Below are 18,892 nucleotides of genomic sequence, written 5' to 3'. Positions count from 1 at the left end.
CCCCCTCCTACTGCCCCCATCCCCCCACCCCTTTGTAATGTTTGTCCCTGCTTGCCCATCACCAGGGGGTTGAGAGGAGTATGACAGGTCTTTGTTGTCTGAATAAAAATCCGTGGCAGCTCCAGGGAGAGAACTCCTCCTACTAAATTATCAAAAATGGGCTGGCTTTAGTCTCTTAACAAATTGGACACAGCTCCGGCAGGAGCAGTCCCCAACCCAACCTACAGGCACTGGGAACTTGCAAGCAGCCAGGGACCGCTGAAAATAGCACTTCGTCTTCTTTCTTTGTGTTCAAAACTATTTTCTTTCTTCACCAGATTTTTGTTTTCCTCCCCCCCCCCCCCGCAGTTGTTTCCCATTAGTAACTCGATCTCTCGGAGCAGTAAGATTCGCCTTCGCCTTTCCCCTCCGCCCGTGTTTGTTTGTTTTCTGCACATCTCCTTCAGGGAGACGCCAGAGTCTCCCCACCCCGCCTATTTTTCCCCCCTCTTTCCCTCTGCAAGTAGGCCTATTTTCACTTTGTCTGACTCTTTCTTCTTTGCTCTCTGCCTCTTGCCCTCTGTCCCCGCGCGCCTCTGCGTTCCAACATCGCGCAGCCCTCTGCGGTCCCTTTTGCCCCAGCACTCGGATGAGCTGAGAACCCCGGGTGTGTGTTTATGGAAATAGTGGGGTGCCGAGCAGAAGACAATTCGTGTCCTTTCCGCCCCCCAGCCATGCTCTTCCACGGCATCTCCGGAGGCCACATCCAAGGCATCATGGAGGAGATGGAGCGCAGATCTAAGACCGAGGCCCGTCTGGCTAAAGGCACTCAGCTCAACGGCCGCGACGCGGTAAGAAACTGCCCCTCGGTGGCGGTAGCCGAGCGCCCCTGCGCGCTCGGTTAAAACGAACTTCCATTCTCTGGCCTGGCGAGATTGGGAATGGTGCGTGGTAGGGACATCTTGTTGAAGATCTCTGGGTTTTCACCGGTCTAGCTAGCTCTGCCGGGATAGGAAAGGTCCCATTCTGACTTGAAATGCCTTTACTACTAAACCCCAAGCTCATTTCCCTCTGTCGCAGCTGTTCCCGAGCAAGTAGGGCGGTCAGCAGTGGAAGAAGAGGGGCGTCCTCTTCTGCAAACTACCAACTCCTTTCTCTAGTCTCCCCGAATTCCCGGGCGCCTCCCCAGGGAGGATCCCGCAGCCCCGAGGGCAGACGGCGCAGGCAATAGTCAGACCGCTTGCTGCCCAGGCGTCCCGGCCAAGAAGGAGCCCCGGTGAGCTTAGTCTCTGGACCAGAAGACCGGACCTTTGGAGTATACTCAGAAGCGACCGGTCCATTTCCAATTCTCAGTACTCTCAGGGTTTGGTACCCCAAACCCAGAGATTTTGTCTTCGGCATCCCGGCTCAGTTCCTCTATCCATGCAGAACTGGTTTGGTTCCCGGGCTGGGCGGGTGTCTTGTGTAGGGGAAAATTTAAAAATGCGGAGGAGCGAGGCACCCAGTCCAAAAGCAAGAACTTTCTAACCCTTAAACGAAGTAATCAAATACCACTGTTATTATTATTGGTAATAATAAAAGTCATGTTCTCTTAAAAAATACCAGTAATCTAAGTGTTTCCCTTTCCCATTTATAAACCGGAGAAAGAAAACTTACTGGAAGTCTCCGGAAATGATTCCAGCCAAACTGTGCTGTGTAGACCCTCTTGTATCACAAAACTTCCCCAAGAGACTGACTGCTCATGCCCGGCCAGTGGTATTTTGGATCGCGTCAAAGAGCCGAGTGTGTGCATTTGTCCACATTTGCAACACTAACTCAGCGCGGTCCCCTAATCGGAGTAAAGGGGGAAACTTTATTTTTCCACGTCCGGCAAAATTTCTTGTGGAAGTCCAATTCATTTCTGCTAGTATTGAGGAAAAGATCCAAATATAACTCTTTTTTTCCTTCTGTGGTTATTCTATTTAAAACTAAAAAGCAGTAACCAGATCTGAAGCTGGGCTCCTCAAGGTGAGCATCTTGGTTATCTCAGGATCCAGGTGGGAAGCTTAATTTGAGCACCAGATTTTCAGGACAAAGTTCTCTTGTGTTTATGCTGATGCCAGGGAAAGAGGAATTGTGTATAGGAAACTGGACATTGGTCCTTCTTTAGGAACAGTCACTTCACACTCTTAGCAGGAACAGGACCAAACATTCTGAAAATCGGGAAAGAGTAGGATCTGCTAAATATATCCCAACCAAAACAAAGCTGACCAATTTAACAGCACGGGTATTATATTCTCTCCCTGGCTTTTGATTTCAATGTTGCGTCTGTACAAATTTAGAGAAACCGAATAGCAATATTATTGTTTTGTGCAAACACAATCTGTGCTAGTTTAAATTTCCTTTTCACTTCCTAATTACAAGTTCCGTTTGATTTTTTGTATTTTTCGAAAGCCACAATTTGAAGTTTGTAATTATCTCTAATTTGACAACACTCACCAAACTATAGTAAATAGGCTCTCCGTTCTTTTAAGGCTAGGATTGGGATGGTTGGTATGTCTTTAGTTTTGTAATAGTAGGAGGACGCCGATGCCAGTTCATGCCAACTTGGAAGATAACTGACCCGCAAAGGTAGAAATTGCAAATGTTTTTCCCGACTTTTGCCTTTGAGCTGTGGCCCCTGACCCTAGCCTCTCTTGGGCACTTGGCTTGCGCCCTGGATTCGCGCAACCTAGCAGGGAATCCCGCATGGTGCGGCTACACCAGGCGTTCTCCTCAGCCTTGTGTGTGCTTGCTTTGCAGGGCATGCCCCCTCTCAGCCCCGAGAAGCCGGCTTTGTGTGCTGGCTGCGGGGGCAAGATCTCGGACAGGTACTACCTACTGGCGGTGGACAAACAGTGGCACCTGAGGTGCCTGAAGTGCTGTGAATGTAAGCTAGCTCTGGAATCTGAGCTCACCTGCTTCGCCAAGGACGGTAGCATTTACTGCAAGGAGGATTACTACAGGTACTCCCCTCAAATACACCTTCCTGACACCAAGTACGGCTGGCTGGCGAGGGGCGGGGGCACCTGCCCGATTCTGGAGTCCCCTCTTCATCCTCCACATTTTGCCCCTTCAGGGTTCGGTTATCATTCTCCAGACCTGGGGGAATTTACAGCATATGCCTTTAAGCTGCACTCCCCTGGATGTCTGGTGAGGATGGATGACAATAGACACCTAAGGTCTAGCTAGAGCAGTTATCAGTGACTACCATGCACTCCCTTCTCTTCCCAGAACTGTTGACAGAACAGGGTAAAATCTGGGATAGAGTGAATGGGCTGGTCTTAGTTAATTATCTGAGACTTGAGTGGTTTTGTTTTTTGTTTATTTGTTGTTGTTTTCGATTTTTTCCGCTTACTACAAACTGAGTAACTTGGTGCCTTGGAACTGAACTGGTGGCCCGGGAAGCAGCAATTGGATGGGTGGCAGATGACCTTGTAAATGACTGAAAAGGAATAAACCCCACTGCCAAAACCCAAGTCATTCAGTTGCCGAGTTCCCTTTACGGCTAGTCAACACTAGACTAGAGAGAAAACTCAGCATCAGGCATGTTTATTGATTCTTTCTAGTTGTTTCTGGATTGGAAAAGACAGAACTATGTATAAGTGACCTAGCTCAGCACTTAGCAGATGGGAGGTGGTTAAAGAAGAATAACCTTTCTCTACAAAATTGTCATTTCCCGAGGCTGGCTGTATGTTTTCAGGCACGCTCAAATGTGCAGGCATAATAGTAATAATACCTTCATTCAAGACTATTTTGTAGTCAATGAAGCTGTTCACTTGGATTTGCAATTTAATATTCTTTCAGTAGTGCTGTGAACTAGCTACTGCAGGTTTTTGTTTGCTCTCTCTCTCTCTTTTTAGATGCAGAGAAAGAAACTGAAGTTTAGTACACAATTTTCTGACTTTAATATATGGATCTTTGTCCTGGTTCACCAGAACCAGAACAGGTCAATGAGCAAATAAATTGATGTCGAAAGTGGGCCCAGTGACTTGTCCTACTGGAGCCCTCCCAAGTCTCAGTCTTTGACTACTGCAGCCAAACCCAGGTACTGCAGGTGGAAGTGGCTTGTCCTTAGATCAACAAGTACCCTGACCCCTCTGTTTCCTTCCAGAAGGTTCTCTGTGCAGAGATGTGCCCGCTGCCACCTTGGCATTTCTGCCTCTGAGATGGTCATGCGTGCCCGAGACTCTGTCTACCACCTGAGCTGCTTCACCTGTTCTACCTGCAACAAGACTCTGACCACAGGCGACCATTTCGGCATGAAGGACAGCCTGGTGTACTGCCGCGCCCACTTCGAGACCCTCTTGCAAGGGGAGTATCCTCCACAGATGAGCTACACGGAGCTGGCGGCCAAGAGTGGCGGCTTGGCCCTGCCTTACTTCAATGGCACCGGCACGGTGCAGAAGGGGCGTCCTCGGAAGAGGAAGAGCCCAGCGCTGGGAGTAGACATCGTCAATTACAACTCAGGTGGGCCGGCATCCTTACACAGTGAAGCTCCGGTCACCAGGTTGTCAGGAGGATTCAATAAGGCCCCTTCCCTTTTCAAGATCTACCTGCAAAGAGGGTACTTTGTCCAAAATGCCCGTGTTCTCAATACAACTTCCTCTCAATCTGAAGGAAGAGAAAAAGGGAGAGAGGAAGAAGGAAGGAAGAGGAAAGGAGTGGGAGAGGAGAGACAATACTTTATTAAGGTTGCAGGAAAAAAAAAACACATTTATAACTATGGGGCTATAGTGATTTCCCCCAAACAGGCAGAGCCAAATCCTTGTTGCCCATTAGTTAATGAGCCCATTAGTTTCTGGCTCCCAGTTGGAGCAAAACAGCCCCAAGGCAATTCCTTTGTGGAAGCCAAATTATAGATCCTGGATGAGGTTTTCTTAAATACTGAAGGGGGGGGGACCCAAAACTTCAGAGCCTAACCCCAGTCTGTCTAGAGGGGGCAGAGGCTGTGGTCACCAGCCCAAACTTAATCAGCAACACAGTTGGCAAGTGTTGAAAAACCGAATCCCTGATTTTGGCAAAAAAGCAGCTGTAGGGGTAGGAAGCACTCTCCACGCTGAGCTGGCCTGAGCCTCTGGTAGGTCAGGGTATTCATCCAGCCTACTCATTCCCTGTGCAATAGACCAGCCAGATATCCAGACCCCAGACCCCAGCCAAATGAAAGAAGCTCCAGGGCAGGCCCACTGGGGAGGCTTAGTAGTATCTCAGGCTGCTCTTTTGTTCTCCACCAGCCCCCTCTCTTAATTAAAAACAAAATGCAGGCAACAGGCTGAGAGCACACTTTCCTCCATGCTTTAGGGGCATGCCTATCATTTATCAGTCTGTCTCACACACATACATCAGTTTCCCATTTTTGGTAGCCTTTCCCCATCCTCCATCCCCCAGGTGACTATGTTGACAGGACTGGAAGACCATTATCTTACACTGAGTATCACAGAAGCTCCTCTGGTGAGTCCCAAATGCTGGGAAAAGGGATTCCAGAAAGTCCTGGCTCAGTTTGGGGGAGTTTAAGGACCTTGACTCTCTGACTTTGCTTTGCCTTGACCCTGGCCCTGGCCCAGGCCCAAACCTGTCTGGGAATTTTGGCAAGCAGGAGTCTCAGACCAGGGGAAACCATTCTCCTGGGAGGAATCTTGGGAACCACCTAACTGTGGCAACTCCATAATCATGACCACCCCAGATACCCTGGCAAACCATGAAGCAAAATCACACGTGCTTTTTCTCTTCCAGCCCTTATATCTGGTGTGATGCTTGATGTTGTTGCTTAATGATAAAGGAATGATGCTCAGCCAGTTAGGTGGTTTGTTTAAGGTCACACAGCCAGTGTGAACATGGGAACTAGGAGAGTTTGCAGAGGAAGCCACATGGGATTAGCAGGCACTCTTTCAGCCCTCTCCTAGCTTCTCTCTTGGGGTCCCCCTCCCAACTGCAGAGGAGAAATGCTTTTGGGCAGGTGCAGTGGGTGTCATCTCAGGGATAATGGGAATGCAGAGCCCATCCAAGCTGCTTTTGCCCCTAGCGGGACAGTGGGTCTGTGGACCAAGGCAAAAGGGCTGGCAGTCTCCTGGGACTGTTTTCACCAAGGTTGTTTTGCATGAAGAATGTGGGCATAGTACTAGGTTTCGGCAATCTTTGGCAGACACAGCCCTCCGCACCCTTGCTCTGGCCCCTGCTGCGCTGGGGCAGAGGTTTTGGTTAGGGGCCACTTTGCCTGGTGCACACACCTCATGTCCTTTGATGCATGGTCCCTGGGGCAGGACAGGCAAGGCACTAATTGTTCTTTATTAATTGAAGATGACATTGGAATCTCAAGCCACTCACCAATGCCCTAATTAGAGAGAGAGAGAGGCGGTGGGGCGGGTGGGGCGGTGGGGGGCAGCGAGAGGAGAAAGAGATGGACTCATACATAACTAGCTGGTCCCTTGGACAGAGGAAATCTCTCAGCCTGATAAAAGTCCAGAAGGGTGGGGATTTCTAGCTAAACTGTGGGCAAGTCTGGCTTTTCTCTAGTTTATTTAATCTAATTAGCTAAATTTGATTTTGCATTGAATCTTACTTTATGTTGAAAGATCCGAGAAACTTTAGGAACAATAGAATTTAGCTTCTCTTACTTCTCTGAAGAGAATTAGAATACATATACATTTCCTAAGAAGAATGAAAACCTCTTTCTGAACTACTTAGATCTTTAGTTTGCAAATTAGTGCTGCTATACATTGTTGAGAAAGTTGATAGTCTTAGTCATGAAAGAGAAAAGTTGCTCAGACCCACTAACCTGCATCACTCACTCAACTATATCCACTCCATCCTTACTGGACTTTTCCCCAGAGATGTGAGTAAATAGTACACATTCGTTAAAATTAGTTAGAAATAAATCTAGAGGAATTTTAAGATGCCTGATCAGACATTACCCCCCCACACACACACACACAAAATTTGAAATAGTATTTATGAATCTGGTGCCAGTTTGTTACAAAACTAGGGAAAGAAACCCCTTAGTAAGTTAAAATTATGTGAAAATGTAGGAAATAAAACGGACCCACAGTTTTAACTCACTATTTTATTCTCCTTTGAATTTTAGATCACCATTTCTGCTTAATTATAAACAAGCCTAATTCAGGGCAACATTGATATGAAATGCAATATAATTTAGAGATATGTTTTCAAAAATATGTATGCAAAACATTTATCATTCAGAGATTCTTAAAGAATATATGAAACTTTCAGAGGTCAGTTAGTTCTTGACATAAGGCAAATTCCTTTTAATGAGACTTTTCCTAATTTAGTTTATACTTCTTTGTGCAAATTAATTGGGCAGATATTTTTGAAGGAGACATGGAACATTTATCTGGAAAACTGGATTGGAATAAAGCCCTCCAGGGGTGAGAAGAATTAGTTTAGGATAGACAAGTCCTGTTTGGGTCATTAATGAAGAGACTCATTTCTTGGCCACTCCTCAGAACCTCTTTTCCTTAGGTTCTTTCTACCTAAACTTCTGAAGTTCCCGATTGTTGTTAAATTAGCCTGGCACTGACCCCTAGTGGTCTCTCAGGAATCAGTTAATTCTCAGAAGGCTACAAACCTTCAGAAGAACATAAACTTACTTGATGTAAGTGACCATCTCATAAGTGACTGAAAATAAAATATTTATATCTTCTCATTAATGTTAGCAATTCTGGATGTGTATTTTCAGGTGGAAGTTTGAGACAATTTTTAATCCAGAGAGGAAAATACCCCTAAAATTTTAGAAACAGGCTATGGGGGAACAAAATCATTTGCAAGTTTACATAATATATTTGTAGTTAAATGCAAATAATTTATGGAAATGAACTGAATTACTCCGTGGAAAAATATATTTCTCTATTAAGTTGTATATGTAAGTGAAAACATAGTCATATGAAAGTTGTATGTAGTAATATCTGTTGAAGAAAGACCTGACAACCTATCTTTTTTATACCCTGAATTGTATATTTCATGTGAAAACAAGCTCTACAATTATAATTAATGCACTAAAATGCTCTGTTGAGTTTTAAATCAGCAATAATGGACACAGAGTACATATTCAGGAAAGCAATTTCATCAAATATTACTGCAATTATTTTTAATAAAATTCATTTTAAAGACTAGTGATTATATAGCTAAACTGGGAATCATATTTATTTCTAAGAAATATTAACATGTTGGAGGAGGAATGGATAAGGGAATTATTTAAACACCAAGTTAAGGCTTCTGTCCCAAGTGTAATTTTCAATTTGATGTGTCATTCAGGAAAAGTTACTCACTTACGATAGGAATGAAATTCTTATTTGAAGAAGCCATGGATGATATTGTGTCCCTCTTTGTCCATTTTGTTGTGGGTACATTTATAATCTGGCTGTGAAATATGGCTCAGTTTACTGGAGATAAGTATGGTTTTATAGTAGGTCATGAGTTGCTGTTTCATCCATTTGAGGATATAAAGGTACAATTCTATAGACTATTTGAACCTGACATATCCCCACTGGGCTGAAATAGGGTAAAATGTAAAGTATATTCTCTCTGCTATCTCTGGGTATATGTTACCATTTCTGGCAGGCTTAAGAAGTTTATGTTTTACATTTGAATGTATATATCGGAGTTGGATTCCTTCCAGATAATTTTGATTTTGCATTTGCTTGTAATTTTATTGATGAACAAAGCATTTTAAATTTTGATTGAATCTTGTTGAGTTTCTATCCCACTGTGTGACTCGGGAGTTCCAGAAGTGAATGTGATACAGTCTTTTCCCAAAAAGAACTCACCTGTGCTTTGCAGAGTGTGTCTTCCCATGTATATATCTCATGGAAATACAAGCCTAGGAGACATTAGTTTCTGCTTAGTCTTATTACATCAGGGATAATTTCTTGTCAAACGAGATTTGTACGCAGCTGGTCTCTGTTGATGACTGTTCAACTTGATATTTTCAAATGTGCTAGATATTGTTTAAAAAAAAGTAGTTCTAACCAGAGCAAGGAGGCAGATAACATTTTGGTAAGCTGAAGGAAAAAAAAAAAAAACAAAACTAGTATTAAGAGATGCCTCACTTTTTTTGTTTGTTTTTTTGGGTACTGGAGATTTTTGGAAGGATACTGGTACTCCCTGCCCCCCTTAAATTTTTTTTTCTCTTCTGAGTGACATGATCAGGTTGATTTTTAAATAATGCATTAAAATGCAGAATGATGAAATTTGAATATGTATCAGATACATACATGAAATAAGGGCTTAAGGAAAAAAATTACCATGTGCTTGAATTTGCAAATTTGGCTGAATCTGCAAATATTTAGCAAAATGTTTTCATTCTGCAGTCATATTTCCTATACAGAGCCAGCAGGTTTTTGGAATGACCTTTTAAATGTGCAGCTTTACATCCTGGGAATGATGACTTTTTAGCTGGTTTCAAAGACTGATTTGTTTTGCCCTTGGTGCCAAAAAGAGCTTTCCAAAGGAAGAGAAGATGCCACCCTCTCTCTGCCAGCCCAGCCAGTGGTACACATCACATCCCACACACACACATCCAGAGCAAAAGGAACCAAGACGTGAGACTGGAAATGCGCACCATCAGCTGTGAGCTGTGGGGCATGCTTCAGGCATAAACTGAGTGAGGAGAAGGCTGGGCTCATTTTCTTTCAGAAATATTTATTAGAATAACTCCAAGGGAACAGTATTTTCTTCCTGGCATAGCTTTATGCTAATCAGTTATAGGTGAAAACCCTCAAACATAATATTCTTAGGATTACATAAGAAGTTTGCAAATATTTATTTTCTAACATCTCCCCATTTTTAACCACTTTCCTCTTCCTCATTTAGAAAGCTCTAGGAATATGAAAAATGTTAAAAATTATAAGTGACTTGGTGGGTTCTCAGAAAACTTCAAACATGAGGGGTGAAATACTTGTTTTCCATGTCTCTTATGATAAAAAGCTGTGCCTTCACATAATTACATGTCTTTGCAGAAACAAACAAAAAATGTAGAGTCTCAAATTGTCCAGTCTTGAAGATATAGATGTGGGCAGTGGGTGCTGGTATATGTAAATATGTTTCTTCCCTTTGCTCTTGTCTCTCTTTCCTGTGCCCTACTTAGGGTTTATTCATTTTCCCAAAGGTGTTTATCAACCATCAAGCAAAAGAGAGGATTTATCTAATATTTTTTCTTCTTACGTAAATTTTTATTTTGTCCACATTAACAGACAAGTTTGGCTGATGGAAGCAATTAATTTCTTTCTTTTTGTCTAGATATTGTTCATAATTGAGTTGACAGCCATTTTCTCTGTCACTTTATTATCATAACAGTGTCATTAGCCCACTGTCATTTCCATTTATGCAGGAGTTTCCACTGAGTAGTTGTTTTCCCCTGTTACTGTAACAGGTTGTAATGAGAATGAGGCAGACCACTTGGACCGGGACCAGCAGCCTTATCCACCCTCTCAGAAGACCAAGCGCATGCGAACTTCCTTCAAGCACCACCAGCTCCGGACCATGAAATCCTACTTTGCCATCAACCACAATCCGGATGCCAAGGACCTCAAGCAACTTGCTCAGAAAACAGGCCTGACCAAAAGAGTTTTGCAGGTAAGACACCTCCATCATTGGCTGTGCATACATCTCCCATCCCCTTGCCAGTAAATAGTTCTCTTCCCCGCTTGGCTTGATGTGGCTATTTCCTATTCTGCTTCTTCTTAGTTTATCTTAGTTATTTCCCTAGGGGGTAAACTGAGACTTGCAGGGGCTTCCTGGAGGGTACTTAAAGAGAGATCCAGGGTCTTACAAGATGCAACCACGTTCTCCCTACAGATAGGGAGGGAGATGGGTCTCCAAAACCAGCTCAGCTTGCCTCACTCCTGTGCAAATGCAAGTGTTGTCATTTGCTCAAGACATGGCTCTGGAGATTTCCATTCATGTTAGGCTCAGTGCGCTGATTTGTGAGGGATCTGCTAGCACTGTCCTACTCCATTGAGTTCTTGGCAGCCTCTCTCACATTAGGACTTTCCAAATTCAGGCAGGCTTTCCCCCCAACTGCCCCAAAGCTAAAAGTTATGCTAGTATCTCAGCAAATATTGGAGCAAATATTTTTTTTTCATTTTAACAAACCATTATTAAAAAGTGGGAGTTAGTTCTGCTGTCCAATTGCTTCCTCAAATTCATCATGGTAAGAATATAAGGATATGAAATTATAATGGGTTGCCGTGAGTCTCCTGTGATCTTCTCTCATTTCTCAGTGATGAATAGCAGACAGTTTTAATTCTGGTACATAGTCTCTGGCTATTTGGGGTCTGTGGCCCTGGAAGAGTTTTTCCTATGTGAAAAATACTTACTGGGTGTCAGACTCAGGGATATCTTAAACTCTATTTCAAATGACGTTCACATCCTATGAGTGGTTCTTACTTTGCAGTAGTTTTAGCCGACCTGCTTCTCCTCATTCTCATAAGACAACAGTCGAGGAATGAAGGCATATCTTCCCTGATTTATCTCTGTGCTTTCATTTCATGGTATCTCCATGTGAGCATCAGTTGTCCCAAGTGGCATTGGTTAATGCTGGGAGGGGACACATGCAGTAGAGAGAACAAATCTATAGTATTATTTGAGTCACTATGGTACGAAAGAATGAGGGAAAAAAAGAAAGCACCCCTTCCCTCTCAAGAAAAATAAACAATTATATTTAAAAGAAATATATCAGGAAAAAAAAAAGAGATAAAAGATAAAAGTTAAAACAAAAAAGGAGAGAAAGGAAGAGAGAGAAAAAAAAATATATAAAAATAAACATCGGTAAAGAAATCAATTGGGATTGGTTTGCAGGTTTGGTTCCAAAACGCACGAGCCAAATTCAGAAGGAACCTTTTGCGGCAGGAGAATGGGGGTGTTGATAAAGCTGATGGCACGTCGCTTCCGGCCCCGCCCTCAGCAGACAGCGGCGCTCTCACTCCACCCGGCACTGCGACCACTTTAACAGACCTGACCAATCCCACTATCACTGTAGTGACATCTGTGACCTCTAACATGGACAGCCACGAATCCGGAAGCCCCTCACAAACTACCTTAACGAACCTTTTCTAACATTGGTTTTTTTTTTCTTTCTTTTTAAATTCTTCCTCTTCTTCTTCTTATTCTAATTATTATTATTTTATTATTTACAAGCCTTTTTTTTTTTCTTCCTTCTAACCCACAAAATATTTGGGGAATAAAAATAACAGCTTGGTGTGTAGCATCTGCAGCCACTTGGCAAATGAGTTTACAGTATTGTCTCCTTTAAGTGAACATATTTTGTCTACAAAGTGTATTTGGAATTTTTTTTTTCTTTTCCTTTAAGCAATTAGGTCTTTCAATTGGTAAGGGGAGCTTTTGAATCATTCTAATAAGTGCCTCTTAAAATTGTATGTTACTTATTTCCAGAATCTCGAAGAAAAAAGTTAAGAGTGATATTATGTGGGTAAATAATCATATTCCTGCTTAAGTGATTAGGTTAATGATGAACCAGGTAATTAATTAGCTATTTTTAAAATCTTGCAGTTGTATATGTGATTACAAAATTTTGGAAACTTCACATTTTTAAAATTTTATAACTGAAAGAATGTATTGAGTATTGCTATTTCTTACCTGAACTCTTGATTCAAATAAGGAATATGATTAAGCAAAAGCATTAATAAGAGCAATTTTAAATAGCATTGATTAGTTAGGTGGGAAATTACTCCACGTATGTGACTTTTCCTTCTTTTAGGGATGTACAACCTAAAAACCTTCTTAATAGTTCTTTGTTTCTTCAATATTTAAAAAATACTTAAACTTCCTGTAAAACTCCTATGAAAATTCCACATAGAATTTGAAATTCTATACTTTTGATCTCCGAAAGCTAAAAGAAAAATCAACTGACAACAGCAAACACAACTCTGAAAATATTCTTTCTACCTTACCTTTTTTCCTAGGGAAAATGGAAATAAGCAAAATATGATTTTTTAAGAAGTCAAAAAGTTGGTATGATTTAATTAATCTCTATTAATTGGCTTCAGTTGTACCATGATATTGTATCTGGCATTGTTTATGAATAATGCTTTAAAAAAAAACTCAGTAAACTTAACACCAACAATGAGAATTCTTTGGTTTTGTTTTGCTTTATTTTATTTTTGCATAGTTTGATTAAAGTATCACACACACACACACACACACACACATAAACTTTTCTGGCATTAGAGATTTGAAATTAGTAGTCTTAAAGTAGATAAACTCAGAAGCCTTGTGGATGCTGATCTGAATATATTTCCTAGTTTACAGTAGCATTTTTTTTTCTTTTAATTTAAGGTAAAATCTTAATGGTCTGGGCAGTGGTGAATGTTCATCTATATGCTTCTGTTGTAGTTAAATACCAATTAGATTGTGGATTTCCTAAAAAAATAAAAAAGAAGTCAAGATATATGTCTTGCTTTAGTGGATTGTTAAGAATAACTTTGCACATATTTTCCACTTTTTTGGACCCCTTAAATCTCCTCTGGTGGTCTGAGTGGCTGTTTAATAGATTTTAAAGGTGTCCTTCTGGCTGTATAAATGTGTGGTTACATATTGACAGTTCACTGCCCACATTAAAGTGCATTATTGTAACTTTTGCTCAGGGTCTTTAGAAAATTAGCACAGAAAGTAGCTTATTTTTTAAAAAAAGATGATGGAAGATAAGTTAACACTGTAACAGAAGAAAGGTGTGATTGCCATTATATATTTAGCAAGTGTGGTTATCATCTTATATGGAGCTTAAATCTTGACTTTTCATATTTCTATTACATTTTGGGCATTTACCACTAACCAGACCAAACAACCTTGGTAAGGCTGAGATCTTATTAATACACTTTTACAGGTAAAATATTGATACTTATAAATTTTGTTCTTTGACAGAACAATATATGGTACTATAGATCTACTTTATTAAGTAGACTAATTATAACTCAGTTCTCCTATGTGCCTTATGATATAACTTGGAAGTAAGTTTGTGAAAAATCAGGATTATATGTGTTGTTTGTTAAATTAACTGTTTTAAGCCCTTTTGACACCTCACTAGTTTTGTACTGTTTTACCTCTTATTTCTGAAACTCTTTTTATGGTGTATCCTGTTAGAGGGGACAAACCTGTCATAGAAAGCAGTTGTGCACTCTTTCAAATATAGTTGATAAATTCAATAATCTTATATATTGAGCTTCGTGTTTATAGTACAGTAAGTGGTCTAGCAAAATTGTCCATGTTTCTTTGTTTATTGATAAATGCATTGTATAGAAACTATTTCCCCTAAATATTTATGGACCAAACAATTGTGATATATCCTATTAAATTTGTGTGAATAAACCATTTTGAATCTAAGGAGTTTTATTTCCCATAAGTTTTATTTAAGTTTACCTGTTCTAGTGTGTTTTCAATATCTTTATGTAAAAGGCATTAAAATGGTAGTGGAAAATTTTTAAAATATTCAAACATACAACCAGTTTTTAAATTTTCAAACTTCTGATTCATATTAAATGCACACACCATTGCATATGCAGTGTAAATCAATCTTGAAGTACCTTTAAATATATGTGCTTATAATACAAGTAATGCCCCATGGATTTAACTCAGTCCAATTTTCAGAATAAAAAAATTAGCAGATAAAGTAATTGCATGAAAAGAAACCTTAAATATGATTAAGATTTAATGTTAGGTCTATTGAGCACAAATGGATATTTGTAAATCTAAATAGAAATTGCAGACCCCTAAAAGCCAAGTTGCTCTGTAGTTAATAAATTGTCACTATGATTTTTTTCAGGGAGAACAAATCTTGGGGCATTACAGCCAAACATCCCGACGTTTGAAAATTCCCTAAAGTATTAAAAGAAGGGGAAAAGTTTGATCGGAAATCCACTGCAGTGAAGACAAAGACACTATTAGGTTATGATAATCATACATTTAAAAACTTATTGAGCCAAAAAAAAAAAGAGAGAGAGAGAGAGAGAGTGAGACATAAATGTCATTTATTGAATGTTAACAAAACTTCTGTTCTTTATGATGTCTAACACAAACGAAGGCTTAAAATTATGTGGTTTAAAAACACTAGATAAACCTGTATAAACCAGAGCAACCTGGCAGTAATATGCCCACCCCATATTGGAAGAAAATTATTATTGAAAAAATTCCCACACATTTGTCAAGCAACAATAGCTGTAAAATAAAGTCCAAAAACATTCATTTCTCCTGCTTGCTAATGTGTATTAGTCCTATCTGTTAATGGCATTTTCCAATTGTAAATTCAAAGAAAAGCTATCACTCATTTAAGAGTATAGGGATCAAACCCCAGTAATTTTAGTATTATTGTTTATTACTTCCTTTTTAAACAGAAGTCTCTGCATGCACTTTTACATCTGTCACCTCTAGTGTACATCTCTGTAATGATGACTTATCTTTGCTGTTTCTTGTATGATAAATAGCTTTCATTAATAAACATTTTATTTGATGCAAACATAGTTAACTTTATGTTAAACACACACTGTTGAAATTAATTTTGAACACTGTCTTAAGGAGGCAGCACAGTACATTCACAACTTGTTATAGTTAGGAAAAAATCCAAACAATTTAATGAAGTTTAATTCTGGTAGTCTAGGGTAAAATTACTTACTTGCTTTTTTTTCTTTATTTTTTCAGGACTTATTTTCATTTGTTGTATTCTACTGACACATGTATTAAAAATAAAAAAGCAAACCCAAGTTACAACATAAATAAAACTCAGTATAAATTATTGTGTAAAATTTCAACTTTTTAGGGTAAAATTTATAGATTCTCTATGAGTTTACGTGTTTGCTATGCAATGAGCAGATTTATTGAAGTATACAATATGTTCTGAACTATGAAAAGATCCAGTCTTTGCATAGTTCAAGTTACTTATGATATTACAAACAAAGGAGCAAGTGGGAAGTAAAACAAATATTTAGAAATGAGGTTTGTTTTAATTGTTAAAGGGAGTATTTGAAGAAAGAATTTTTTAAACTATTCCTATTTAGTTGTAAATCCAAAGCATATGTTAAACAAATTAACATATAAAATACTTTCCAGAAAATTTTCATTATGATGAAATTTTTATTATATACAAATGAACCCTATGTAAATGATGTAACTTTTTATGAAAAACAGACATTAAATATTTCACTTACATATATTCTCAGAATTTTGAATGTTTTCTTAAATGCTTTCACTTCCTGAATACTAAAAAAGAAAATAATTTAAGAGAAACAGTGACTTACTACTACTACTACTACTACTACTACTATTAATAATAATAATAAAGCAATGCACCATGACAAGCAGACTATTTTGAGTGATCATGAAACATGTTGGTTTTGTCAGCAACTTGAATGTTTATGCCTCATTGAAACCTCACCCATTGCTCTAGCAATCTAGATAGATTTCCCAACACATTTTCGGCCAGTTTATTCAAATTTTGTCCTATAAGCTTTGCCTTCTTTCCCTGCTCCCTCACCTATAGCAGTTTCATTTAGAAATATTTTGGAAACTTGCCTGGTTTTACAGACCTTTAAATATTTGTCTGGAATGTGAAATTCGGGAAGAGACCAAAGAGGGAAAGAACGTAACTGAAATTAGACATCTGAAAAAAATAATACAAATTTGAAACAGGCACATTTTTAAAAGGGAAGGAAAGGAGCACTAATTATGTGAGTGGGAAAAGAAAAGAGCATGTGATGCCGAGTTGGGAGTTGTATCATGCTTTCCCATGATGCTCAGCAGTCTTTGGGGCTGGGCAATTGCAAATGCCAACTAATTGTTTGGCATGGAATGGGAGAATGTGGGCTTTTTTGATGGGGACAGGGTACCAAGTTTTTATGGCTTCTACCTCCCCAGTTCGTGGGTTAGTCTAACTTCTGGTAAATTGATCTTAGGCACCAAAAGCTTTATTCAGAGTTGGTGTCTGTGACCTTTGGTTGAACAGTCATTTTAATGCTGACTTAAAAAATATATAGGTTTTTGATACCTCAAATAAGAATAAAACTTCATAATAAAGAAACCAAAGCAAATACCCTTAAAATTTTGGAGACTTTTCATCACCTAAAACCTAAATAGCTTTATTGAACAAAATCCCAGTGAAATCCGCTGTACATTCTTTGGAGTCAAAATTTTTTTATTAGACATATAAAAATCTCATCTCATTTTCTATTGTAGTATGCCTTCAAAGGGCATTGTGATGGAAAGTGTTAGAAATGGGAAGTTCTGAAATTGAAATTTGGAGTCATGACATTCTAGGTTCTTAAAGAGAATTTTGGGGATAATATTGTTGTTATGAAAGATAAATATGAACATCTAATTTTGTATGGAGTTCTGCTGTTTAATTTTTAACTATGTTATAAACAAAGTTAGCTTTACTGGAAGAAAGATTGTGTGCTCTCGAGGTGATTCAATACCTGTTACATCTTGTGGTCTTTAGACATCAGGGGAAAATAAGGACACTTGGACTCAGCTCAAATTGAAGAAATACACTGTAAATACACAAAGCATATGCACTGAGCATGTAGATAAGCTCTGAATTGGCCTGTGGATCAATTTTCTATTTTTCTAAAAGGGAATTAATTCTGAATATTGTAATTAAAAGAAGCCCCTCTGATGTACAATACTTTGCTTTATAGACAACGTCAAAATAGAAAGTTCCGTTCTTTATGGTTTGCTATTGATTTAAAGCATTTTAAAAGTCATACCTACTGTCCTTATAGCATTTTTTTTTCAGAATAGCATTATGATTTTTCTTATTTTCAAAATAATTTAAAAATTTAAGCTAATATGTTATTTTGAATAATTTCTGGGAAGATATCTATTTCATTTTACTTGGTTCTATAGCAAAAAAGATTTTTTTTTAGAAGTTCAGAACTGTGCATGATACTCAAGGAAAAGTCTCTGAATATGACATAGGTAACAATATTCTTGCCACAACTCATTTTCTTTTTAACTGTTGCAAATAGAAACGTTTCTCTTTCAACATTTCTCTGTGAATATTAATAAAGTTAATCCTCCATGTTATGTATCACATTGGCAAGTTTCTCTTTTCTTGGATTATTAATTTTTGCCTCTTTGCATTACATTTTATCTTGTGCTGAAATGACAAAAATCAGGCAAGAATAAGGATCCAAGTATTAGCCATATGTAGAAAGTTCCTGGTGTGCAATTCTGTGTGCTTTTCCCTCTCATATTAGAATCGTCAGGAATGTGTCTTTCCTTTGGAACTTTCTGTTTACATATTGCATGATCTTATAAATTAATCTGAGGAGTAACTGGATACCTTTTATGGCTATTTGAAAATAAAATTTGCTACAAATAAGATGCTTCAGTCTCTGTTGCCTCATATAATGTATGCATATATTAACTTTTTCTATACTTTCACATTGAACCAGAAAATATTAACCTCAGAGGATATTTAAATTGTTATTTATGACAAATACACAAAGATGAAGAAATTCAAATGTGAGATTGCCTTTACTTAAATCATTCTTATTCTCTTCTTCTTCTTCTTCTTCTTCTTCTTCTTTTTTTTACCTTTTCCAAAGCAGAAAAAAAATACATATCATGAATATCATGAAGAGCTATCAGCTTTAACTCTGACATTCAAGGATTTTGACAGTTTGCATCACTTAAAGTTGTATTTATTATTCAGTTAACTTTATAGAATAGATGCCCTTTATGAAATGTGAATTTTGAAAAGCACAAAAGTGTTTCAGGATTTCAAGCAGCTAAAGTTGTTTGAATTCTGCAAACAAATAAGAATAGTTTTTCAGAAGAAAAATGTGGTGCAAAAATTATTTTACATATAATATTTGAAGCATTTTACCTGATTGACCTAGATATTGTATGGGAATTTTAAAAGAGCTATGAAAAC

At 38.8% G+C, this 18,892-nt stretch overlaps 1 protein-coding gene across 2 annotated transcripts; it reads left to right on the top strand.

Annotated features, from left to right (window-relative positions):
• The first annotated feature begins 371 nt into the window (after positions 1-371).
• Lhx9 (LIM homeobox 9) lies at positions 372-16,012 on the top strand. Of its 2 annotated transcripts, none has more exons than XM_046465036.2 (5): positions 372-830; positions 2,761-2,963; positions 4,112-4,467; positions 10,382-10,584; positions 14,789-16,012. In XM_046465036.2, the coding sequence occupies exons 1-5, from the start codon at positions 657-659 to the stop codon at positions 14,843-14,845; spliced, it is 993 nt and encodes a 330-aa protein (XP_046320992.1). In that variant the 5' UTR covers positions 372-656; the 3' UTR covers positions 14,846-16,012. The 2 variants fall into 2 exon arrangements, with proteins under 2 accessions (XP_046320992.1, XP_046321003.1); XM_046465047.2 differs by lacking the exon at positions 14,789-16,012 and adding an exon at positions 11,809-14,334.
• The last annotated feature ends 2,880 nt before the right edge of the window (positions 16,013-18,892 follow it).

Source organism: Marmota monax, unplaced genomic scaffold, assembly GCF_021218885.2.
Source record: "Marmota monax isolate L192 unplaced genomic scaffold, Marmota_monax_Labrador192_F-V1.1 WCK01_AAM20220418_F8-fsc00099, whole genome shotgun sequence".
Classification (NCBI taxonomy): Eukaryota; Metazoa; Chordata; class Mammalia; order Rodentia; family Sciuridae; genus Marmota; species Marmota monax.
The sequence above is the reverse complement of the archived record's forward strand: the minus strand, read 5'-3'. Positions and strand labels throughout refer to the sequence as shown.